The 26,065-nt window shown below is 40.8% G+C and overlaps 2 protein-coding genes across 2 annotated transcripts; one reads left to right on the forward strand and one right to left on the reverse strand.

Annotated features, from left to right (window-relative positions):
* The first annotated feature begins 4,662 nt into the window (after positions 1–4,662).
* Positions 4,663–17,092, forward strand: tert (telomerase reverse transcriptase). The gene is made up of 16 exons (XM_023345252.1): positions 4,663–4,917; positions 7,592–8,873; positions 9,179–9,368; positions 9,457–9,610; positions 9,677–9,844; positions 9,957–10,118; positions 11,043–11,144; positions 11,238–11,323; positions 11,401–11,517; positions 11,602–11,673; positions 11,772–11,960; positions 12,760–12,886; positions 13,606–13,667; positions 13,976–14,100; positions 14,184–14,321; positions 16,192–17,092. Exons 1-16 carry the CDS (start codon positions 4,702–4,704, stop codon positions 16,293–16,295), a joined length of 3,294 nt encoding a protein of 1,097 aa, XP_023201020.1. The 5' UTR covers positions 4,663–4,701; the 3' UTR covers positions 16,296–17,092.
* Positions 16,891–25,431, reverse strand: LOC102235437 (sodium-dependent neutral amino acid transporter B(0)AT3-like). Its single transcript, XM_005812526.3, has 12 exons — positions 25,078–25,431; positions 24,439–24,579; positions 23,222–23,359; positions 22,576–22,757; positions 21,267–21,377; positions 21,055–21,167; positions 20,773–20,901; positions 20,522–20,678; positions 20,171–20,375; positions 19,932–20,091; positions 18,531–18,693; positions 16,891–17,425 (listed from the first exon to the last, which is right to left on the reverse strand). Exons 1-12 carry the CDS (start codon positions 25,217–25,219, stop codon positions 17,207–17,209), a joined length of 1,860 nt encoding a protein of 619 aa, XP_005812583.1. The 5' UTR covers positions 25,220–25,431; the 3' UTR covers positions 16,891–17,206.
* Between the last annotated feature and the right edge of the window lie 634 nt (positions 25,432–26,065).

Genomic DNA, 26,065 nt, shown 5'->3' on the forward strand with positions numbered 1-26,065 from the left:
ACTTTTGTGGTTTTCTGAGCCCCAAACTGTGTCGAATCCTTTTCCAAAGCGATTTCTTTTTGTCAACTGCCTCCCCTGATTCATCTGACAGATTTTCCACACGGCGCTCTGTCACTTCCCTGGGTTCCATGTCACTCAGCCTGTCTACCACAAAGTCACTTCCGTCCTTGGGAACATGAGGAACATCACGGTCTTCTGATAGGGTTTGCTCTAAGAGAAGGCCCACACTCAAGGACGCAGGGTCAGAAATGTTATTTACAGAGGTCGTGTCTTTCTCATCTGGATCTTGCCACTTTGCCACTTTTCGTCCGTCTCTGTGTTGACGCCCAGTTTTCATTTTTTCCTTCTTGGCTTTGTAATGAAGCCCACAGCCGGAGTGCCGTCGTCGGAAGGCAGTCAGTTGTTTTTCTAGATTGTCCTTCTGAGTTTGAAGCTCGTTGATAATCTTCTGGTCATTTGTCACCTTCTCCGAATAAACCCTCATCTCTTTATCTACACTCTGGTTGAATATTTCTGTCTGATCTATTAGAGCAGAAACATTACTCTCATATTTAGTTTTAAGTTTCTGGTAAGTAACTAAAGCAAACTCCAGAGTACTTTGAAGATGTTTTATTATCTTATTTGATTCATAACGCAGGAAAGAAAACTCTATTGCCTTTCTCTGATCCAGATTGTACTTTTCTGCTTTTAGTGTATTGATCAGTTTAACAAGGTCATCCTTTGCTTTTTCCAAATGAGTTTCATTCTCATGACTCATTTCATCTGGATAATTCTCCTTTTCCTGTCTAGCATCTGATTCATATCTCTGCTTTAGCTTTTGGTAGGAACCCTTCATCTGCTCCAGCTCTCCCTGCAGACATTTCTCTCTTTCCTTGCAGTCGTCGATCTCCTTTGACATTTTCTCTAGCAGATTTTGGTCCTGCATGATTTTGTCTTCATAGGCCTGCTGCTTGTCAACCTGCGGTTTTCTCTCAGTAATCTCTGCTTCGGATTTTAATCGAAGCTCCTCGTAGCAGGCCTTGATGTGATCCAGCTCTTCCTGGAGGGCGTTATTCTTTTCTTTCTCTGCCTTAATCTGTGAATTGAACTCTTCCTGTTTGACAATAAGAGCAGGGCTGAGAGTAGCTTGACTGTTTAACTTTTCTACTGCCTGCAGTTCTCTCTCCAACTCTATCGTCCTGTTGATAAAAAACTTCTTAATAGTTTTCTGCCTCTGTAACTCATTTTGTGTCTCCTCCAGTTGTCTTCGGGTAGAGGCCATCTTTTGGTTCTCGTCAAATATTCTCTCTCTCTCCATTTCTAAAAGAGTTCCAAGCCTTTGGAACTCTCTCTGGATATCAATCGGAGGAGGTCTGTTCTCTACGCAGCCTTGCTGTTGTTCATCTATCGAATTTGACTGCTGGGGTCTCATCCCACCGTTGGCGTAATCTTGCCTTTGATATGACATGTTTTTGCAAAACAATCAGTCTTTATCCGCAAATATTCTCCCTCTGAAAGCGCTTTGTCTACGTCCGAACTCGTCAGTAGTGCAGCAAGCAATGACAACAAGGGAGAAGTTTGTTACAGACATACAGTGCCGATGACATCACAAGCATGACTCTAGTTGTGACATCACAGAGTTTTCCTTCAGCTTTGGAATGACGATGATGATGCCAGTGTTTGAGAAATCTACCACACTGACCAACCAGCCTCCTCCCCTCCCCCACTATTGAAATTGGGCTGGGTGGAGCTTTGTGGGGGGTTGTACAGTGTTAGGGTGACTGATTATTTCTATAGTCTTTGGTTCATGGTTATTTGTTGTTGAGGCATTGCGCCTTAGGACATTGTCCCGTCTTTTTTGGAATCTGTTTTTAGGAATTAATCTTGTTGTTTTTCCATGTAATGTAATTTACTTTAAGGTAACAGGAAGAGTAAGAGTGTGCAAATGTCTTGGAAAACTGTAACTTCAATTAGCTGTATTGGCTTTCCTGGAGATGTTTCGTTGTTCTGTAACCAACGAACAACGAAACAGTCAAAGTTTTAAGTTTTGATCGCAGAAACCTATTATGCACTAAATCATCAAGAACTTAATATCTATTCACGGACATCGCAAAACTATATACTACACGATCAAGATTATGCTAACTGGGCATTAACCTTTTTTTTCCCTACTTTTTATTGGAATAATATTCTTTCTGCTTTGACTGATGTAATCATTTATTTGCATATTAACGGATGTCTGGGAAGGCAAGTGAATATATCTGAGAAATGGCAATAAAATCAAAAATGATATAGCTTCACTCCTCTTTTTATTTCTGTTCAATACCTCTCTCACGTACAAAAAACAAACAGGTTCCTGGCTTTTTTCCCTTTTGCAACACAAAGTCATCAGGCGGATGGACGTCATCCACCTCAGAAACAGTAGAAGGTTGACAGGACACAGTATCCACAACAAACACCGTTTTAATGTAATGCTGTAATATTCCTCTCTGTCATTCCAAACCATGGATTCAGGATTGTCTATGGACCATGAAAACATGAGCCTGGACATTAACTTCTTATGCAATTGCACTTTTAACACTGTTGCTAATATTGCTACTCCCTCTTGTGGTCATTTAGAAATTTACAGATGACAACTATCAAACTGTTAATCATACTGTATGTACATCTGGAACATTAATGTCACTTCCTACTTATCTCTACCAATGAAATGACAAAATCTTCCTTCAAAGTAATTTCATTCAAGAAAACTGAACAAGTTTTCCTTCAGTTTGACAGTTGACATGGCAACTGAGAGTCCGGTGGACATCAGAGGTGATATGTGGAAATGTTTATTACTATATGTAAAGGTCATTTTTATATATGTGGTTATGTTTATTCAGTTAAAAATGTTAACTACGAACAAACATAACTCACCTCCCAATCATAGTGCAGCAAATAGAGCGGCTGCTCCGCCATCTTTTATCAAACGCCTTTTCTTTTTACGTCTTTTATCGCTTAAAATGAGCCACAAACTATCACTGCTGCTTCTACATCGTCATTCCGTGTTTGATTATTCTAAATTCATGTTTGGTATGTTGGGGGTTTTACTGGATTTTCTTCTGGGATGTTCGTGAGTGGAATCGGTTCTGTGGTGTGTTGCTCCTGCCGTGTTGCTGGACACACGAACCGACCGAACCTGTTGGACTTTTATCGGTTCTGTGATCACAGAGGTTTGGAAAATCGGCCGATAATCTTTAAATCCTGCTGTGTGAACCAGACTTAAGACTCACAAGCTTTACTCATCTCGTCTTGACCACTGCCATAACGCTCTCTGGCTCTGGTCTCTATGGTAACGTTTATACATTCCTTCAAAATAAGATACAGATGCGCCACAAAAACAAACATTTTACGTTTATGAAAATTTTAACTCACGATAACAACTAATAGGAGCCCTGAGCTTGTTTCTCTGCAACCAGACGGTCCATCTGGGAGTGAAGAGAGACAATGACACCAGAAGTGTTGGTTATGCACAGGGTGCCTGGTCTCATTGTCTCATTAACATCCGGTCACCATATCATGCAGAGTTTGGACTGTGGGAATCACCTACCGGGATAAATCCATTCTCCTGTCTCTTGTCTGGGCCTTTTCCCTTCATAAAGAAACTTTCCAAAGAATCTGATCTGTTTCTGACTCATTTTGCTGCTTGTGGCTCAATGTTCGAGCAAGACGGAACTGAGAGAATCCGATTAAAGGACTTTCAAAATAAAAGAACCTCCAGACTCAAATAATACATAAAATGGAAATATTTAATAATTTCTTGCGCGGCCCGGTACCGATTGGTCCACGGACCGGTACCGGTCCGCGGCCGGGGGGTTGGGGACCACTGGTTTAGGTCACACCACACAGAGAACCGCAACTTTAAGGCGCCACTAGATGTGTGCTCTGGATTTTAGCTTGTTGTCCTAAACTATAGTTTTTTGCAGTGAATGTTATTGTTTCTGCCTCATCAGAAGACTACCCTAGTTTTAGCAGCCTTTATATGGAACTAAAACAGTTTTATAATTCACAAATGCACAGAATCCTTACGTCATGTCTACCTACTTGTCCTTGCAGAGTTGCGAGATGTGTTTGCTACCACCTTTCTACCATGCAGCTTTTTCAGTAAATAGTAATTTTATGTCTTTCAGTGATGTCTGTTTAAAAAACTGTGACAATAGAAATTTTTTAATCTTAATAACATTAAGTACTTAAATTTATTTTTAATCATGTAAAGCACTTTAAACTGCTTTAAAGCAGTTAAATTAATTTACTTAATTTAAGTAATTAATTTAAGTAATTAATTGCTTAAATTAATTACTTAATTTAAGTAAATTAATTTACTTAATTTAAATTAATTTACTTAATTTAAGTAAATTAATTTACTTAATTTAAATTTATTTAAATTAATTTATTTTAATTAAATTAATTTAAATTAATTTATTTTAATTTACTTTCACGTGCAACTATTCATCATAACGGCGATCTACGACAACAAACATTTTCTTGTTAGCGATTGGTGAACGCCGGATTCACCGTTGAAGTATGAGGCTTTCTGATTGGACGAATCTGGAAACCCAATCCTCATTGGCTAACGGCAAGGCGGGCGGGTGAACTCAATACCTCAAGGCAGGAAGTAGTTTGTTTGCTTAGCCAACAGAACGGGGTCCGTGTCTACCGTGAGTTGGGGGGCTTTAAGTCATTATGTCTGCGGCTGATATGTCCGCCGTGTTGAACATTCTCCGGTCTCTGTATCGGCACATACAGACGCTGGAGGAGTTCGCTGACAGCATCGAGTTCAAGGAAGGAAAGAAGCCGGTTCTGGTTGAGCAGTCGGACCCGAACCGCTTCAAAACGTTTGTCAGAGGTGTGTTTGTGTGCTTTGATAAGGAGCTACAGCAGAGTCCCAGCTGCAGCGAGGTGAGATGAACTCAGCAGCTTTATGAAGAGGGCACAAAACTATGAGGGGCCGTTTAGGACAAAATTTACGTTTTGTCTCTCACACACTACCAAAAAGTCTCGCATACTCCAAAAAAGTAGCCACGCACACTCCAAAAAATTACGTTTTGTCTCTCACACACTACCAAAAACTCTCGCATACTCCAAAAAAGTAGCCACGCACACTCCAAAAAATTACGTTTTGTCCCTCACACACTACCAAAAACTCACGCATACTCAAAAAAATTACATTTTGTCTCTCACACACTACCAAAAACTCTCGCATACTCAAAAAAATTACATTTTGTCTCTCACACACTACCAAAAACTCACGCATACTCAAAAAAATAGCCACGCACACTCAAAAATTACTCACGCACATTCAAAAAATACTCAAATTGCGTATACACACACTACTAAAATGTCACACACACACACACAAACGTTAACTTTGTCGCTCACATACACTACTATCAGCTCGCGCACATACACACAAACGTTAACTTTCTCGCTCACATACACTGCTAACAGCTCGCACACACACAGACGTTTATCTCTCACATACACAAGACTAAAGTTGAACACACACACAGTACTAAGACTCGTTTTATGTATGTGTGAGAGCGAGACTTTTTTTGAATGTGTGAGAGCGAAACTCTTTTTGAATGTGTGAGAGTTGTCACGGAAGAGGCGGGGCATAATTTTTGGATCAAACTGCGCATGCGTAGATCCTAAACTATAAGTTTCGATTGTTGACTCACTGTATGTTCTATTACTTAGTATATTTGTGCTTTTAAATATATATAGAACGTTTAACTTTCTTGTAGATTAAATGTGCTATAGAAATAAATGAATCTGATTGATTGATTAAAAAGAGCAAAATTGCTGTAGTACAATCTGTCCACTGGGTGCCAGTATTACAGGAATTATTAACCGGCGCCAACTAGTGCCGAAGAAGAAAGAGTTTGCTATACCGAACATGGCTAACTCTAATTCGAAACGAGAGAGAATTGGTCAGGCAGCTGCCATTTTAAACACCGCTCCGGAACGGAACAGAGATGAGAGTTCTGAATCTACTGTAGCACTGCGGGCAGTCGTTGAATCGTTTAATGCGCCTGTCAAAGTGCTGGTTGCCTCCGGAGAAGATAGAATGGTGTTTAAAATGGCAGCTGCCTGACCAATTCTCTCTCGTTTCGAATTAGAGTTAGCCATGTTCGGTATAGCAAACTCTTTCTTCTTCGGCACTAGTTGGCGCCGGTTAATAATTCCTGTAATACTGGCACCCAGTGGACAGATTGTACTACAGCAATTTTGCTCTTTTTAATCAATCAATCAGATTCATTTATTTCTATAGCACATTTAATCTACAAGAAAGTTAAACGTTCTATATATATTTAAAAGCACAAATATACTAAGTAATAGAACATACAGTGAGTCAACAATCGAAACTTATAGTTTAGGATCTACGCATGCGCAGTTTGATCCAAAAATTATGCCCCGCCTCTTCCGTGACAACTCTCACACATTCAAAAAGAGTTTCGCTCTCACACATTCATAAAACGAGTCTTAGTACTGTGTGTGTGTTCAACTTTAGTCTTGTGTATGTGAGAGATAAACGTCTGTGTGTGTGCGAGCTGTTAGCAGTGTATGTGAGCGAGAAAATTAACGTTTGTGTGTATGTGCGCGAGCTGGTAGTAGTGTATGTGAGCGAGCTGGTAGTAGTGTATGTGAGCGAGCTGGTAGTAGTGTATGTGAGCGAGAAAGTTAACGTTTGTGTGTGTGTGTGTGACATTTTAGTAGTGTGTGTATACGCAATTTGAGTATTTTTTGAATGTGCGTGAGTAATTTTTGAGTGTGCGTGGCTATTTTTTTGAGTATGCGTGAGTTTTTGGTAGTGTGTGAGAGACAAAATGTAATTTTTTTGAGTATGCGTGAGTTTTTGGTAGTGTGTGAGGGACAAAACGTAATTTTTTGGAGTGTGCGTGGCTACTTTTTTGGAGTATGCGAGACTTTTTGGTAGTGTGTGAGAGACAAAACGTAAATTTTGTCCTAAACGGCCCCTCATACAAAACCCCTCTTCATTATCGACACATTCTAAATATTGACTACTGGTGGAAAATAATACAGTGTCTCCCAAAAATATTCATACAGTTTGACCTTTTTCTCCATGTAACAAGTGCATGTTTTAATGCTTTTTATGTAATGGCACAAAGTAGTGCATAACTCAAAAAACATTGGGTACTTCTAAATTCATTTAGTTGTCCTGAATTTTATTGACTGCTATAATAAGGAGGCTCAAATTCACACTTTTCAGATTTTTATTAACTAAATTTATACATTTTATAATAAAATGTATTTTATAATATAGCTTATTTATTATATGTTTTAGAATAAAAAACTCTAACTCCTAATCCTAAAAGTGTGATTTTGAGCCTCTTTAATATACCAGCCAATAACACAGTTATATACAGAGTTGCAAAGTTGCACAGTAACAGGATGTTATATAACTTGTGAAAATAAGCTGTACTTTGAGAAAGTATTTATATTCCTTTTCAAAGTGGAATATAAATATGTCATGTTTTTGATGCAAAAACAACCTCAATCATATTGAGAGGTTTGGTTTTCCTAATAATGAGTTATTTTATATTGTTGCTAGATTTGCACTCTACCAGAACTCCTGGCTTTTGTTCTCAACACCATGAAAAGGAAAAGAAGAAGAAACGTCCTGGCGCATGGCTACAACCTGCTGGCCCTGCCGCAGGAGGATCGGGATGCAGACCACTTCAAATTCCAAGGAGACGTGACCCAAAGTGCCGCCTATGTCCATGGCAGTGACTTGTGGAAGAAAGTCACCTTGCGCCTGGGCACAGACATCACACGCTACCTGCTGGAGAGCTGCTCCGTATTCGTGGCAGTGCCACCTTCGTGCGTTTTCCAGGTGTGCGGCGTCCCGGTGTATGACAGGGTGTCCACGGGCCCACCCTCGAGTGGGTTTCATCTTCAGCCTCGACTTAGGGGGCGCAGTTTGCCTCAGTTTGGAAGAGATCAAAGGTCACGGCGCTTTAGGAGAAGACAGGAGGTTGAGAATCTGGCTCAATGCCAGATTAGGAGAAGAAGAAAGGAAAAAGGGAAAAAGAGAAGAAGAAAGAGGGGACTCGATCAGCTGGAGGAGGAGACGGGGACTTCCTCAGGAAAGAGGAGACGGTTAGCAAACACAGAAAGCAATCAGGAGCAAACGGTTGAGGAAAGACAGGCTAGGTTTGTGGAACCAGCAACGTCTAGGAGGAATGTGGAAAATGGGACGACTGGTTTCAAACAGACAATTGAGTTGCCATCAACTGAGGGCGGTCCCAGTTGGCGGTCAGGAGCTTTTCCTCCTTTGCCGCCCTCACAATGTTTTATCCGCACGCTGGGATTCCTGTACGGCGGCAGAGGCCTGCACAGCTTCCTTCTCAACAGGAAGAAAAAGAGCACCGATGGATCCAGAAGGTTACAAGGGAAAGACTTGATACGAGTCGTCTTCTTCGAGGGCTTGATGTATTTGAACGGTTTAGAGAGGAAACCGAAAAAGCTTCCCCAGAGGTTCTTCAACATGGTTCCCCTCTTTAGTCGGCTGTTACGACAACACAAGAAATGCCCTTACAGCAAGATCCTTCAGAGAATTTGCCCTTTGGTCGAAGAGTGTAACACTGGACCCGGAGAGCTAAACTCCCTATTACCTAAACACTGTGCCCCCCATCGGGTCTTCCTGTTCGTCAGAGAATGCCTCTCTACTGTGATTCCGCGAGAGATGTGGGGCTCGGACCACAACCGGGTCCATTTCTTCGCCAAAGCCAGGGTTTTTCTCCACAGCGGCAAGTTTGAGAGGCTGTCTCTGGCTGAGCTGATGTGGAACATGAAGGTGAATGACTGCGACTGGTTGAAGATCAGTAAAACCGGTAAGTCAGATATGCTCTCAGATATGCTATTTTTTTTTGTTATTGAAAGGTTGAGAGATGTCTGCAGTTCATGCAAGCAAAGGTTCTGTTACACACACCGTTTAGTCCTTAGAAGGTCCGGTTCATTTGGGGAGGTCTGAATGCGCAATTGAACTCTGATGAGAACCTAAACACCAAACTCCGGTTTGCCTAAAAGCCGAGGTCTTGGTTTGGTTGAAGTGAACTTTGCCATAGAACTCTGATTGGTGCGGTTTTAGTTGCGCTTCGTGGTTTTGACGTTCTGAACTGGCTCGCCTTACTTTCAGGCCGAATCCCACCCAGCGAGCTTGCGTACCGGACTCAAATCCTGGGTCACTTCCTGACCTGGCTGCTGGACGGCTTTGTCGTGGGTCTCGTCCGCGCTTGTTTCTATGCCACGGAGAGCGTGGGGCAGAAGAACGCCATCAGGTTCTACCGACAGGAAGTCTGGACCAAACTTCAGGACTTGGCTTTCAAGTATGTACTGAGGTGGTTCTCTGATTACACCCGAGTTTGGGATACAGAACAGACAGCTTCATTTAAAAATAAAAATTTGTTCTCACAGAGGTCACCTCTCCAAAGGTCAGATGGAGGAGTTGTCTCCTGCTCAGGCAGCGTCTCTCCCCAAAGGCACCGTCATCTCCCGACTTCGTTTCATTCCCAAGTCAGACGGCATGAGGCCCATCACACGAGTTATAGGAACGGATCCCAAAACGAGGGTACGCCGGGACTTTTAGATACCTTATCTTATGGAAGTTACAGCTGTAACTTAATTCCTCGTGCAGTTGTTCCAGGCACGGGTGCGGGACTTGCTGGACATGCTGAGGGCCTGCGTGCGCTCCACTCCATCCCTCCTCGGCGCCACGGTGTGGGGGATGACGGATATTCACAAGGTGCTGAGCTCTCTGGCACCAGCCCAGAAAGACCGACCGCAACCGCTCTACTTTGTCAAAGTGAGCCACAACATCTGATAGTTTGGTTTTTCTCTCAAGCCATTGCGAAATACCTGTTTTTGTAAAATGACAACCGAGGAAGATTTGTATCAGTGTCTTATTTGTCTAACAGGTGGATGTGAGTGGAGCCTACGAGAGCCTGCCGCATGACAAACTCATAGAGGTGATTGGCCAGGCCTTGTGCCCCGTCCAGGATGAGCTCTTCACCATCCGCCGCTATGCCAAGATCTGGGCAGATTCCCACGAGGGCCTGAAAAAGGCCTTTGTTAGACAGGTGCTGTTATTTAACTTCATGGATAACTATGCTATGTGACTAGTGTAGTGCTAGAATCTTAAATGATCCTTCTAGCAGCTAGAAGGATCATTTTATGGTATAGAAGGATATATACCATATATGCACAGTTACTTTATGTAGTTGGTTTACACCCAATGCTCAATATAATATCATAAGTATGAAATGAACATACTCTTGTCTCATTTTGCTGATTTTAATCAACTATTAATCCTTGCAGTAAAAAAATCTTACCAATTATGTTTGTTTCATCGATCTGTTTTTATCTATTTTTATAAAACACGTTGACCATGCTGGAGAAAACAATTCATTGTTGGTACAATATTTATGCTATTTGCATCCCTAGAACTCTATCGCATTTTGTCACAGCCTCTAACTTTAACACACCTAATAGGGGTTTTAGGTGATAGACACATTGTTTTTAAATTTTATTTTACAAAAAAAAATGTCTTTCTTTTTTTTGGGCTATTCTCTCGTCTGGTTTCAGATTCCTAACTTGATAAACTTTGGCTAAGTCAATCTAATACATGTGAATGTGTTGATGTAAGCTATGCTATTGTAGCTGCTGAAGAAAAGCAGCCCTGATGCTGCTTGCCACCATGTTTCACACTGGGTGCAGCTTTTTACATATAGACTAGCATTCTCTGTTCCTTACGTTTGTGGCAAAGTGCAAACAGAACTTTTTATATATACTTTTTTTTTCTTCTTGCCACAACTTTAGATTAAATCACACACAGTTGGTCTCTAATTTCTAACTGAGTGACTTTTGAAGCACTGCATCTGTATTTCTTTAGCGGCGTTCGGGGAAAGCAGAGCCCACTACAAAAGTGTGTCTCACATTTCACTTTTCTTCTTTGGGGAAAGAAAATGCCTGTTTTTCTCTGCTGTTATTTTTTGTTGCCATAGGCAGACTTTCTGGAGGACAACATGGGATCCACCAACATGAAGGGATTTTTAATGTCGTTGCAGAAGAGTGCAAAACTCCACCATGCCATCCTAGTAGAACAAGTGAGACTTGGATTACAATTTGACGCTCTTTTATGTTGGGATTTAAATAAATTTTCCCACAACATTAATCTAAATTTTTCTCCGTTTTTGCAGCATTTCTGCTCTGATCTCCGAGGCAAAGAAGCTTCACAGTTCTTTATCCAAATGCTAACAGGCAGCGTAGTTCAGTATGGAAAGAAGTAAGTCATGCTTATCTTACTAAACATCCTGGTTTGTTTAATACACTTGTTCCAAATCACGACCCCGCGCGTTGCAGGACGTACCACCAGTGCCGAGGGATTCCTCAGGGATCGGTCGTGTCCTGTCTGCTCTGTTGTTTGTGTTACGGCCACATGGAGAACGTTCTATTCAAAGACATCACTAAAAGCAAAGGGTAGGGCAGAAACTTCCTGTTGTGGTCCATCTTCTCCAGAAGGGGGCAGTGTTTTTGGATCTCATTTGTCTCTTTGGTTCTCAGGTGTTTGATGAGATTGGTGGACGACTTCCTCCTTATTACTCCAGACCAACATCAAGCACAAACCTTTCTGAAGTATGGCTCATACATGAGAAACCTCATTTTCATGATCTGTTTTTAGATAAACACTCGTATGAATTTAAATGAGTCTGAACTCGGAACACTGGGTGCAGGACCTTGCTGGCTGGAGTACCACAGTATGGTCTAATGGTCAATCCACAAAAGGTGGCGGTCAACTTCCAGCTACCGGGAAGTGTGGGCTCCTGTACGGACATTCGCATGTTGCCTCCTCACAGTCTCTTCCCGTGGTGTGGGCTCCTGCTGGACACCCACTCCCTGGACGTCTATAAAGACTATTCAAGGTGAAACCTGTCGTCAGCTGAGCCATTACCTGCAGTCTGTTTGGTTCAAGTTATTGCACTTTTTGCCTTTCCTTTATGGTTTCTTGTAAACTGTGTGACCTCTTCCTCCATGCACTTTGCGCCAAGTCGTAAATGACTCCCATGCTAGTATGGAGGATGTTTTTCCTGGCATTCAGTGCTTTGCCAAGGTTTTTGTCTTTTTTTAGATGACAATGAAATGCAGCACTTGTGATGTGACACTGAATTTCGTCGCAGGGTTTTTGCAGGTTTCAACAACTCGGATTTAAGACTTTTTAAGGTTGCTTTAAGACTGTTGTTAATGAAATTCAAAACCTGTGTCACAACAGAAATGTCAAAAAAAAAAAAAATCACAAATAAATAAGTTGTATGGCTTGAACATTGTTTAGTCAACTGGCAATAAAATTCCACTTACCCATCATGGATGTAACAAAAACACATCCATCAGCTAGAGGGAAATAAACATGCTAGCTGCATAGCTTTTTTTTACTATGCAATTTAGTCAGCTATCTAGCAAGGGTATATTAACAGATAGCCAAATTTGCACTTACCCATGATGGTTGTAAGAAAAGTAGCCAGATAGCTAGACGTATAGCTTCTTCTTTTACATCCATCATATATTTACAATATACAAAAATGTACATTGTAAAAAATGTATCTTTTACAATATACATTTTATATCCATATATATATATATATATATATATATATATATATATACATATATATATATATATATATATATATATATATATGTATAATTCTTTTTTATCTCTTACAGCTATGCTGGCCTGTCTCTACGATACTCCCTCTCTCTGGGGTCTTTCCATTCAGCTGGACACCAAATGAAGAGGAAGCTGATGGCCATCCTTAGGCTCAAATGTCATCCTCTCTTCTTGGACTTGAAGGTTGGAGTTGAAAGGACCTCGTAAAATTTTAGAAATGTTAAAACTCAAATTGGGTTTCTACTCTGATAGATGCTAGAAAAATGTACAGCCAGTGAAAGGCTTGGATCTTTTTTTGTCACAGCTGGTTGCAGCTTTAACAATCACACTAGGCTGGATAGATGTGGAGAAATCGGTATTAATTTCCTTGATTTTGGGAGATCTGCGATTGGCTGATACTCAATATCGGCTTGTCAGATTGGTTTCTTCTCTACCTCTGCCATTGCCGGAATGCAAGTATTGACCGAGCTCCCAAAATGCCTCATAGGTCGACCTTATCTAAGTCCACTAAACACCAGTGAAATGAACGGCCAAACTCTAATGACCAGATTCATCCCACAGTTTCACATCTAAGGCGAAAGCCGCCGTTCTCCCCTTCAGACTGCGGTCCGACAATAAGTCGAAGCTTATCCACACCCACCATATCGAACTATGGCGAGGTTTGAGTTTTTACTGAGCGTTGGACTGGTTTTGCTGTAACCAGGCCAACATAAATGCTGCAGGTTGGCCAGCAACTGTCATGAATTTAAACCAACAGGTTTGACTCTCGGCACATTGTTGAGAACTAGACGTACAGTACTGCACGGTACAGGAAATGTACAACATACAACAGAAATACTCACAGATGACAAAATATTTCTCTCTCTTTGCTTTCATGCTTCGAAACAATCACGTCGTTTTAGACTAACTCCCTTGAAGCGGTCTACAGGAACATCTACAAGCTGGTGGTGCTGCATGCATGCAGGTAAAAACAACCGAGTTGCGACTCTTTCTGCATTCCTTGTGTTTTTGTTTAAAGCCCCACAAGATATCTTCGGCCATCTCCTGCCGGCATCGTCAGGATTTCCGCATGTTAAACATGTCAGGGAGGACATGCCTTCCCCATGTAAACTCACCAACCTCGACCTAATAACCTCATTAAGATAATACCGATACCAAACTAAACTGCTGTTACTCAATATCTGCTCTGACCTGGAACTTAATTGTTCAGCCTGTCAATCCCAGAACACACTTATCTAAAGGTAATGTTAGTTTTATCGTTATTTTTTCCAGGTTTCATGTGTGTGCACAGAGTTTGCCCTTTGGTCAAACAGTTGCGAAGAATCCGCTTTACTTCCTGCAGATGATCTGGGACATGGCTCAGTATGCCAATAAGCTCCTCAGGTCCAGCAACAAGGGTAACATTTCCACAAAAGAGTTAAGAAAAGCACCGTATTTAGATCTTCTCTGCATAGTTTCGTGTTTTTTTTCTTTTCTTCAGGGCTAATTTTAGGCAGTAAAGCCCAGACAGGCATCGTGCAATACGAGGCGGTGGAGCTGCTTTTCTGTCTCAGCTTCCTGCTGGTGCTCTCTCAACACCGTCAGCTCTACAGGGACCTGCTGACGCATCTACACAAACGTTTGTATCCACAGAGAATCATTTTCCAAGAAAATGATTGTAGTTACTGTTTAAGCAATGGCGTGAGGTAGAGTTTAGTTCAGGCCTAAAAAAAATCCAACTTAACCCGACTATAGGCCCGAACCCGAAACAAACCCAACATGTTATTTTGATAAAAATTTTACTGCTTTTATTTTTAGAGCATCATCTGAGTAAGCAGTGTAACGTCTCTGTGTTGAAGTCGAGCAGAAAGGGCCAAGAATTTCACATGTCGTTAAAAGTCTATTTTTAGTTGCAAATGAATCCTTTGCTACAAATGATCAAGCATATACTAAAGAAATACCATAATTTCTCATTTTAGGATATAAAATGTTTGATTTCTTATTTTAAAAAAGGAATTTAATTATTTATTTCTAATTTTTATATTGCACGAAATAAACCAAAGTGTTTTAATGAATAATGAAATGAAATCTGACTTTTTTTAAAAGTCCGATTAATCGCCAAAATAACTTATGAAGCAATTAATTAATTAATGGTTGCAGCCCTAAATTTAATGCAGCCAAATCAACTTATTTGGAAATCTGTGGCAACAGTTGAGTCTGATAATTTTAGTCATGAGTGTCCTAGTAAAAGTAAAAACAAACCAAACCCCCAATCAGACAAGATATTTAAGATATTTTACATTTTCATAGAACACTTTCCCTCAAAATTATACCTAATAAAATATTTTAATAGAGTGGGAGTGTTTAGTGATTATCAGCTGATGAAGATGAATCTGATCAACTTTAATCAAACTTCACAATTGAGAAAAGCTTTTTCTCATTTCTCACATCCTGAACATTGCAGTGTTTTCCTTTCAAGTGTCAACAGGCAATAAAATTTCATATTTATCAAAACATGTCAACATTCGCAAGCGGTCATAAAAACATCCATCTGTTTCCCTGAGAGTTGGAATCAAACATTACACATTTAGTATCGGGCAGATGAAATGTTGCCATCAGTGTTGTGACAGTTCAACCTTAATGACAACTAGCTCTACATTCAGTTTAACCGGGTTTGAATGAATGAATTTGTAGATCAATACCTAAATGCTTTGAAGTAAGTTTGAGCTTTAGCTTCCACTAGTTCATCATATCATCACATGACGTCATTTCCAAATTAGCGTATTTTAATACTTGTTTGTAATTGCTACCACACTCTTCCTTCTTATAAAATCCTGACCGTTTTCTAACTTGTTGGCTAACAAAGTCTTCAATTGGATAAGTAAATAAATAGCCACTTTTTCTCTTCATGTGTCTGATGGTCTAAGAGGAAAACTAGAGCGCAGCAGGATCTTCTCTGCTCGTCTTTGCTGGATTATCTGCCCATCAATAATAAATCGCTGTTTTATTTGTTAATTCTGAGGATTTGAGTTTGAACCCTGAGTTAATATTCTTACTTGTATAGTGAAGCTAAAGATGGCATAATAAAGTTATAAGTGAGTGGACCTATGTCGGCCAAATGTGAGTTTTTACAACAACTTCTCGCATGCTAACACACACTGTTCATCTCCAAACAAAGGCACCACTACTGCTTACCATAATGTGCTTTTTTGCCCCACTCTGTGATAAATATGTAGAATTAGAACTTTGCTTCTCATGTTGTTGCCAAAGAAAGCAATCCATAAATTGCATGAAAGCAGTTATTGCCGTTAAAAGAAAGCCCATTGTTTGAAGTGTGAACTACGTTACGGGTGTTATTCCAAGGTAAAATATCAAAATACGACTTTCGATGAAAACCTGAGTTGCTTTTTATTGCCAGCTTTTATCTGATTTTACTGGATGGATTGTTTAATTGTATTGTTATAGAATTGAAAAAGCCGCCTCATCCGCCGCTCTCCTCTTCCTGACAGGGAAGCGCAGGCTGGAGCGACGGCTGGGGGATTTGAGGCTGGCCAGGGTTCGTCAGGCCTCAAACCCCAGGACCCCCGTGGACTTCTTGGCCATCCGAATGTAATCGGCAGCCCTCTGCGGGAACTTTTTCACCCTGTGCGCAGTCCCAGCAGAAACCTACTGACCCTGTGTGCGCTTTTGCGTTTTTTCTTCTTCCTTTTTTCTGTGCGTTTTCGGAAACTGACGGGCTAACGCAACACTGCCATCCCTTCCCCGTTGACGGCTGCGGCTCTTTTCCTGAGCGTCGAGCTGGGACAGAGGGAGGGTTATGGTTTCCCCAAATGTCACTGGATATAAAGGTCAAAACGAAAACGCAAGGGTTTCTTCTGGTGTTGACAGAGAGGACCTCTGGTGTTTTACTGCCCTGTCACCATGCCAAAGAATTGACGTTTTTATTCCCAGCGCATGGAGGAAAACAGTCTTTAGTCATATGGTGTAAAACATTTAGGAGATAAACCTGCGTCATAAACATGCCCTGTTAAACAACAGGAAATCTTGTAAAGATGAATATTTAAACATCGCCCAGCTACCAAGGTTTTATCCCTGAACTGTTTGTCTGTGGACTTTGGTTTAATCGTGGTGGTAGTTTTCCACATAGAAAGCGTGATGTCAGTGAAGAAAATATTCAAATACAGCATGCAACAGGATGTTCTACTTATTTTTTTTTATGCCAATTTCATAAACTCATCCAAATCCAATTTAAAAAAAAAGAAAAATCTGACATTTGGAATTACAGAATCTTTGAAATCTCTTTTTCAAATAAAAGAATCGAGTCTTTGTTTCAGAATATGTTCAACAAACATGCAAAGTATATGAAGGAATTCACTGTTAAATAAAAGTCTTTTCAAGTGTGAAAATTGATTGAAGTGTAGAAATATGTCTCTTATTATCTCACATGTCCAGTTCAAATGTATCTTCATAATCAAATTAATGGGAGTATAATGGGCGACTTCGGATGGAAATGCTGTTCATCCTTTAAATGCTTTGTTTCCTCCGTTCCTGTGTTTCGATCTCAAAGGCTTCGTTGTTGTAGGGGTTGGGGGAAACATTGGCAGAAGACCTCTTAATTCCACAGCAGATCAGGTTGTAGACGGCCACCACAGGGATAGAAAGGACGGGGACAACGATGAGGAGGACGATTATGCCGAACACCCACTTTGGGTATTCCTTCGGCTCAGTTTGAGGAAATTTGTCCTAAGGAAAAAGAAATACAGAAGCTCAGAAAAATGGAGTATACTTTGAAAATAAATGCAGTGAAAGAACTTTTGATCCGAATGAACCATATTTCTATCTTTTTGATCATAACTAATAGCCTTTAACTGGGTTGGGCTGAAATATAAATGTCCATCCATCCATCTATCTTCTTCCGCTTATCCGAGGTCGGGTCGCGGGGGTAGCAGCTTCAGAAGGGAGGCCCAGACTTCCCTCTCCCCGGCCACTTCTTCCAGCTCTTCCGGGGGAATCCCGAGGCGTTCCCAGGCCAGCCGAGAGACATAGTCCCTCCAGCGGGTCCTGGGTCTTCCCCGGGGCCTCCTCCCAGTGGGACGTGCCCGGAACACCTCACCAGGGAGGCGTCCAGGAGGCATCCTGACCAGATGCCCAAGCCACCTCAACTGGCTCCTCTCGATGTGAAGGAGCAGCGGCTCTACTCTGAGTCCCTCCCGGATGACTGAGCTTCTCACCCTATCTCTAAGGGAGAGCCCAGCCACCCTACGGAGAAAACCCATTTCGGCCGCTTGTATCCGCGATCTCGTTCTTTCGGTCATGACCGAAATGAAATATAAATGTGACATTGCAAATTACATTTTTTTTTCTACGCTAAGCTAAATTTCTTCTTACAGTAGGACATGTGTTGCTCATTACGGTTAGGTTAAACGGATACGTACAATATTACCTTTCGAGTCTGTACATTAGTTAAAACTAAAAAAGAATATTTCGCTCTTGAAAATTTGGGCTGTTCAGAAATCGGCAAGTTATTTTATTTTCAAAAGAATGAGCGCAGAACTAGCATAGCATAAACCTGACGCACACTGTACCTTTAAAGCTTAAAGCCAGCTACCTTGGTGATGTCACTTTTTTGAGACAAGTGATAAATAGATTTCACTTCGTTTTAGCTGAAAGAAAATGTTTCTATTTTGTTGATTAAGGAATTTTTTTTCTATTAACAATTTGTTAAGTTGAGTCTGTTGAGGTTTTAATTTTGTGTGTGTGTGTGTGTGTGTGTGTATGCCGTTTTAAAGTCATTAATTAAAAACTTCCAACTGTAAGTATGATGTCATGCAAAAGTTGACTTGCTTACATAATCTGGGTTCCATGCAGGATATGTTGGATATGCATTAGCCTGGAGAGCCACGTAAGCAACAAAAACCACCAGGAGCAGCAATGGACTAATCACCATCCAGCATGCCTTCCAGTAGATGTTGAGCTTCCTCCCGGTCATGAAGTAAATGTCTTCACTAAATCTGTCAGAGGAAATGGAGTTGTATGGAAGATAGGATTATGTCATTTGCACAAAAAGGTAAGCAACTTTATGTTTGGTTGATTTTTCGTCCTTAAAGAATTATTCTCTGTAATAATTATTTAAGCAAAGTCTCTTTATTGCCCCTTCAATGTCACTTCCTAAGGACGATGTAATGAAAACTTGCCATATCCTGTCTGTCAATGTCAAAAAATCTTTTTGTGGAGGCAATGTCAATGCAGCGAGACATGAAAATATTCCATATCTTCCCCTTTTAGGGACCAAACTCGAACCTCCGAGATGTCGGCGCCTTCTCCAAGCAAAGCCGGGATTTCCAGAGACCACCTTCAGAATTTAGAGTGGAGCATAAGGTCGGCTCATATTCTATACCTCAACTCCATTGAACGCATTTTTCAATTGCGTGTTGCTTTTCATGCCAGCGGAATCACTAGAACTACATTGGATGACTTGTGGGAAATTTGAATCCAAGAATAGGATGCCATCCCACAATGACCAAGCTGGTGACTATAAGGAGGAGATGCCAGACTTTGGTGATAGTGTAAGGACATGCCATTGCTTGTCAAAATCATAAACTGTAAAATTTTCATTTTATCTTTTTATTTGACCTTTGACCTTTAATCATCCTATCCAATGGATCATAACTAATCCACTATGGAATAATCTTTTTATTTAAACCTTTTATAGAAAAAAGTTGTTTCAATGAGAAAAAAAACAACTTTGATAGTTATTAAGATTATCAGATCTTCTCGTGACCACTGATGTTGATGTATTACAAGATTAGGTCTTTTCTTTGACTTTATTCTCGTATTACTCCTACTTCATTGTCTTATTTTAATCTCGTTATCACTTTATTCTATTTATGCTATTAAGGTATTAGTTTGACTTCATCGTCATTCTACTTTACTCTTGTAATTCTTGTAACACTATGACTTTGTTCTCACAATATTCTGACTTTATTCCTGTAATATTGTGACTCTTTTCTTGTAGTTTAAAATGTTTTTGTCTTAACTTGGCTCTAATACTTTGTCGATATAGAAATGAATTTTCCTTGCCAATGTGATGTCGTTTAAAAGCCGATAAACAGGCTTTCCATTGGTATGACATTTATCACAAAGAAGCATTGTTGCAATACAGAAATAATTAACCAAACTCAATTTTTTTTAATTGTATAGTTGTGTAAGATTGTAAGAGGGGCCATGGGGAACATGGAGAAATCCTTACGTTTTCATTCCGTGGACATAAGCGACCCCGATAATCTCACAAAATGCGATGATGAGTAGCGGTACGGATCCCACATAGCTGTTGAAGACCTCCACCCAATAGTTACCGGAGCCCAGGGTGAAGATGAGGCCAACCAAAAACGAGACCAAACAGACGATCGCTAAAGAAGTGAGGGAAATGTTAATTCAGAGAGGGAGTTCAGTTCCTCCATGAATAAGACCGGATACAAGCTGAATCACCTGTCAAAACTTCATGGGAGAGACACTTTGGGACCAGTTTGAGCTCCTTGAGAGGCGTGAGGATTCCCTCTATGTTGCCAAACATGGAGGACAGTCCCAGACTGAAGAGCATAACGAAGAACAATATGGCCCAGACCTGGGACCCAGGCATCTCTAAGACTGCCTCTGTGAATACAATGAAGGCCAGGCCTGTTCCAGAAGCACTCTTGGAGAGGGAGATTAAAGTCAGGCAGGAGAAAATGCTTCATCATGTACAAAAAGAATGTTTAGTCTTTTACAGGACAAGGAGCAACACAAAGGATCATAGTGTGTGGCATGATTGAACAAGAGGAGTGCAGAAAACAAGAGTACCTGATCAAGAAACTCCTGTAGATCACAGACCCTTAAGGGTAAAGAAGATATTTCTCCTGGATGTGTCAGATTTAAGTAATCAAACCACTGGTCGTAGTTTTCCAGTGTCATATTTCGCTCTGCGATGTCAAAGTGGTTAGTCAGAGTCAGGATGTTCCTGTAGACGAGATTAGAGACGTTATTTCTACAAATTTCGCTGGACCACACTTCATTCTCCGTAGAAGCAACCACAGATATCCATGCAGACGTACTCTTCTAGACAGGTGTTGAAGCCAGTCCTAGCTTTGAACCCCAGGATGGAAAAAATGGGAATGGATGCATAGAGGGATGTGGCACTGTTTGTTATTCCCACAACAAGAGCATCTCTCTCACAGTCATTCCTAAAAGTCAAGAAAAAAAAAATAAAGCTGAGGGCACTGGGGGTGCGCCCCCCACTAACTTGATCTGCCTCAAGTTGCCTCTCAACTTGAGGCAGATCAAGTTGAGAGGCAACTGACCTGCCTCTCAACTTGATCAGTTGTTTGATGCCTCACCTCTCTGGATTATAGCTGGAGAATGCTATTAGACCTCCGAAAGCCACAGAAAGAGAGAAGAAGATCTGGGTTGCAGCGTCTAACCAAACCTGGGGGCTCTTAAGTATTTCCCACTGCAGTAAGGAGAACAACATATCAATTACACCTGTTTTTTTGGTTTTGTTTTGTTTTTGTCTAGGGTACAAAACATGTTATGTCACGGGCAAACCCACGTCAGGAGTGAAGAGGTACTGCAGCCCATCAGTAGCTCCAGGCAGAGTGAGGGCACGGACCAGGAATATGGTCAGAACCAGGTAAGGGAATGTGGCCGTCACATACACAGCCTGAAAAGGTTCAAAACATCTCGATGAGAGATTCTGGTTTTCATTTAAATCAAAGGTGTAGTTGTTTATTCATCTGCAGTAGGCACGGAACGCTATCAGATGACCTTTAGTCAATTACCATCATTTCATTGTTTCAGGAAAAGAAAGGTTACATAACATTTACTAACTGATTTTACAGTGATCTAAAAAATATTGCAGATCACTGTCAATATCTTGCCAAAAAGATGTTGGCAGGATCTACTGTTGAAGCTCTACATTCAGCAATGTTGAAATCCAACGCGTCACAATGAGAATGTGAGGGTGCTCTCAATCTAATTCATATAGGTGAATGTTTTCATGTATTTCATTAACACTCCTGGTTGTTTATGGTAGTGTTGAGTTATTCTGTATCTCGTTCGTTCGTTCATTTGTTGTATATTTGCAATTTTCTCAGTTTTCTGGAAAAAATAAATAAATTAAAAGCGAAACTCATGAGCATAGCTTTCACCCACTTAAAAATAAGAACGAGTGTAAATGTCTGCAACTAGAAGAAATTTTTTACGGCCTATGACCAAAACTTCAACACAGATTTCAAGCATTATTCAACAGAAAGTTCACAAAATAGCAGAATAAATCAGAATTTAGTTGTATAAAACAAGCAAGAGGAAGCTAGCTGCACTAAATGTTCTCAAAATTAGCAAAAACTGCTAACGCACAAAATTAGCTCCACAGTTAGCCCATTAGCCGATTAGCGAACGTGTGCCCACCACTGGAAAATGACCAAAACTATGAAGGTACAAATTGGTGAAGGGGTAAAAATACCTAGCATGTAGTGTGGTAGTACTTCTCTGTTTTTTACTGTGATATCACTGAGTATCACAGTATCTCAGTGATACTCCCAGAGTATCACTGAGATACTGTGATATCACTGAGTAGTACTCAGAGTATCACTGAGAGTATAAAAACTGGTACTTAGTTGAGGAAACAGCTCAAGTAACTTGCCTGCAAGTGGCACACTGCTCGTAGTTTCCTCACTGTATTTTTAAACCAGAGTTACATTAACAGGATTAATTCAACTGTTTTCATGAAACGATGGAAAAATATTTCGACAGGTTCTCTAGAATCTCACAAAATTGTGAAACCTTGACTTTTTAAAACCTGGTCTACGCCTTGGTACCAGCCAGCAGCCCATGCCAAATCACAGATTTTGCGTGCTGACCTTTCCCACGGAGTCGATGCCTTTGATGAAGCAGATGTAGATGACGGACCAGGCCGTGGCCAGACAGATGACCATCCACCACTGCAGCGAGCCGCTGATCTCGATGTCTTCGGTGATGTTCAGCGTCTCGCGGTACCAGAAGTAATTCACCGGAGTGCTCTTCTCACACTCGAGGCTGTAGCCTATGGGAACACACCACACCCATAAGACAATAACTGGGATATTAAAAAAAAAAAAAAAAAAAAAAAAAGAAAGAACAACTTTAGGTGATGTTTTTACTTAAAATTACTTCTGATTTCCTTACAGGACAGGTTTAAAAGAAAACACATTTAAATCAATAACTCTTGGTGTCATAAAGCAGTTCACATGCCAGTATAATAAATCCATCAGAAATAATTCCCGCTCAAAGATTGATGGTTAACCCGGCTGTTAAGTGGTAATCCCTAACTGTAGTTTTCAGCTTATACGATCTTCTCAAAGCAAATTCCCCCACCCTCTCGGACAACTTCCACTGGCACCACTGTGCTTTAAACTTCCTAGTGAATCGTTATTCTTTTATTATTATTACACTGCGTTCAATAAAAGGTATCGAAAGCAACAACACGACACCAACGTGGACGTTGTTGTTGTTGTTATTTTTCCTCACCTGTTAGGTTATCATTCAAAGGACACTGGCTCCATGGCAGCGGGTTTTGAAAAGAGTGAAAGAAGTACCAGAGCACCCAGGCTATGATGGTGTTGTAGAACATGGAGACCAGGAATGACACCACCATGGAGGCGATGCCTGGACACAAGGAAGAAAAACAGTCAGTCGGAAGGGGTTTTTCCAAAGAAGCCTGAGGAAACAGTGTAGCCGAACTCGAAACGGGCTTTCATACCACAAGTAAACAACTTCTTATCAAACTTATTGTAATTTTTCAAAGAGCTGCTATCAAATTGCGCAACGTTTGCCTTGAAAACTGGGATTTTAGTAGTTGGCTCAAACAAGCAATAAGCATTTTCAGGCTTATTTTGTAATGTATTTAATATTAGTTAGCCTAAAGGTTTATCAGAACCAGAGGCCATTGCTAGAGCCGCAATGGACATAGAATTATATCTAACTTGCTTTAATTATTAACTGAAATATAACCTATTAGACAGGTAAGGTATTAGGTCAAGGTGTTTTTGTACTTTACATTGGGCTCAAGTTTCAGTCATAATCATCTTAATCATTTCAATCATTTATAAGCTTCTTCCCCGCGAGGGAAAAAAAAAACAAACAAAAAAAACCTTTTGGCAGAATTTAAAATAAAATAAAAAAATCACGTCTATTTTCCGGGATAAGAATATAGTTTGGTTCACTCTTTCAAATTATGAAAGTAATATTTTCATAATAAAAATAACTTTATAACTGTATAAAATACAGTCAAATCCTGTATTTGACTGTATCGATATAGGCTGTAATTTGACTGATTACAGTTTGTATTACTGTTTTTGACCGACCTCAATAAATTCATTAAAATCCTATTTGAGTGCATTACAGTCTGCCATTGAGTAAAAGTCACTTATTCGCTGAATGCAAAAGGAGTGATAAATACTTTGCATCGTAAGTTATTCTTACTGTGTCCAAAAAAAAAAAAAGGACATTTTTGGGTAAAAAGTTTTGCCTTAATTTAAAGACTAAAAAGTTTCCGTCGGCATCGGCCACCTGATGGCAAATTTGGCTCATTTTCAAATTGCTGCCACACAAAATCAGAAGAGTGGCCCCCGGCTCACACTTTGGACAAACCTGTCTTAAATCGTTCTAAAATGTTAACTCCACGAAACGAACAAATGCTAAGCACGGATGCATCCCGCAGGATTAGGAGCTGAACTTCCACCCACCGACTCCACCCAGCAGCGGAGAGATGTTGTTCCAAACGCCGATGCTGCCCATGCGGAGCCTCTGTCCGATCGCCAGCTCCAGGTACAGCAGGGGGAGGCCCTCGAACACCAGCGCAACCAGGTACGGGATGAGGAATGCACCTGATAACACCATGAAAACTGAGACCTCAAGGCTGGGAGGCTTTATCGTTATACAATAAATCATAACAATTCTGATATGTTTTAACTAAAGTATGAAGTGAATGTTTGTGCCAATAAACTGACTTTTTTTTTTTTTTTTTAAAGAGATTCTCTGAGAAAACTGTAGATTTGTAACCAAGAACCCAAGAACACTTCAATGCCTTTGTGACCGGCTAATCATTCTGAGGCAGTTACACAAAAACCCAAGATCCTCCCCGTGCGAGTCTAAATCTCAGAGTCAATATGTAAAGTTGATAGAGGCTGAGCACCTTTTACTGGAAATGCCTGCTTGCACAACTTCACCTGTTCTCTGGAACTCTTTAGCTTTTGACATACCACCCTGGGAACTATGAGGAAGTAAACACAGAAGTTGGGCGCATTGATCCGAACACCTGTCCTCCTGATGTCAGAAATCCAGACACACATGAGATACGAGGAACTCAAAGGCAGCATCCTCACCCCCTCCATAGATCTGGCACAAGTAGGGAAACCGCCACACGTTGCCAAGCCCAACCGCAAAGCCAATGCATGTCAGCAGGTACTGGACCTTGTTGTCCCATTTGGGTCTCTCCTCCGTAGCAGAATTCTTTTCTTCCCCCATCCTTGGATAATGCAAATAAACCTCCCTCCCAAAGAAAGAAGGCTCAACAAGGTCGCAGTTGTTGTATTAACCCAGGTCTTATTCCCTCATGCAGGTAGTTCTGATTTGGTCCAGATTTCACAGTCCGGAGCGGTCTTGTCAGAGTGATGCCCGGAGCTCCTCTCCCTGTCCTTTATCGGACTCTCCTCCAATGGAACTACAGCTTCTGACTCAAGAGCAGCAGCTTTTTATTGGATTTTCTTTTTTTTTTTTTATGGTGAAATCAGGTCGCAAACAGGGAGTGAGAGCACACAGCACGAGTGATTTAGTGGTTAAACCTCCCTCCGTGTTCAAAATGGGAGTGTTCCCAGCTAATTAATGGATAACCTGGTGATGCTGCGCGCTGCAGTGAACGACATCTGCGTGAGGAAGAACCGATCGCACAGAGGCATCGTGACCACAGCTCTCCCCGACAGCGAGCCAGGTCCGTGCTCGGTCGGGAATGTCGGGCACATTCCGACCGAGTCGGAACGTAACAAAAAGGAAAAAAAAAAAAAAAAAAGACTTTACACAAATGATGTAATTTTTTCTATATATTTTTAAAGCTTTTCTTTCTTTACTTTTCCCACTTACAGCTAATCTGTTCAGCAGCTGCAAGTGCAGGACAAGTTGTAATTGCGTATTGTGGTTCGGCTGCTCAGAACAGACCACAGATCAGAATGTCCAATCCAGTGAAGCAGCTGTTGCTACTTTATATACATGTAACAAAGCAGGAGAAACAAAAAAGCTGGCATCTTGTGTCACTTTATGGGGAGTGGGAATTTCGATATCCGTTTTCAGGTTAGAGATAAAAGTGTCACTTTTTAA

The sequence above is a fragment of the Xiphophorus maculatus genome, chromosome 13, assembly GCF_002775205.1.
Source record: "Xiphophorus maculatus strain JP 163 A chromosome 13, X_maculatus-5.0-male, whole genome shotgun sequence".
Lineage (NCBI taxonomy): Eukaryota > Metazoa > Chordata > Actinopteri > Cyprinodontiformes > Poeciliidae > Xiphophorus > Xiphophorus maculatus.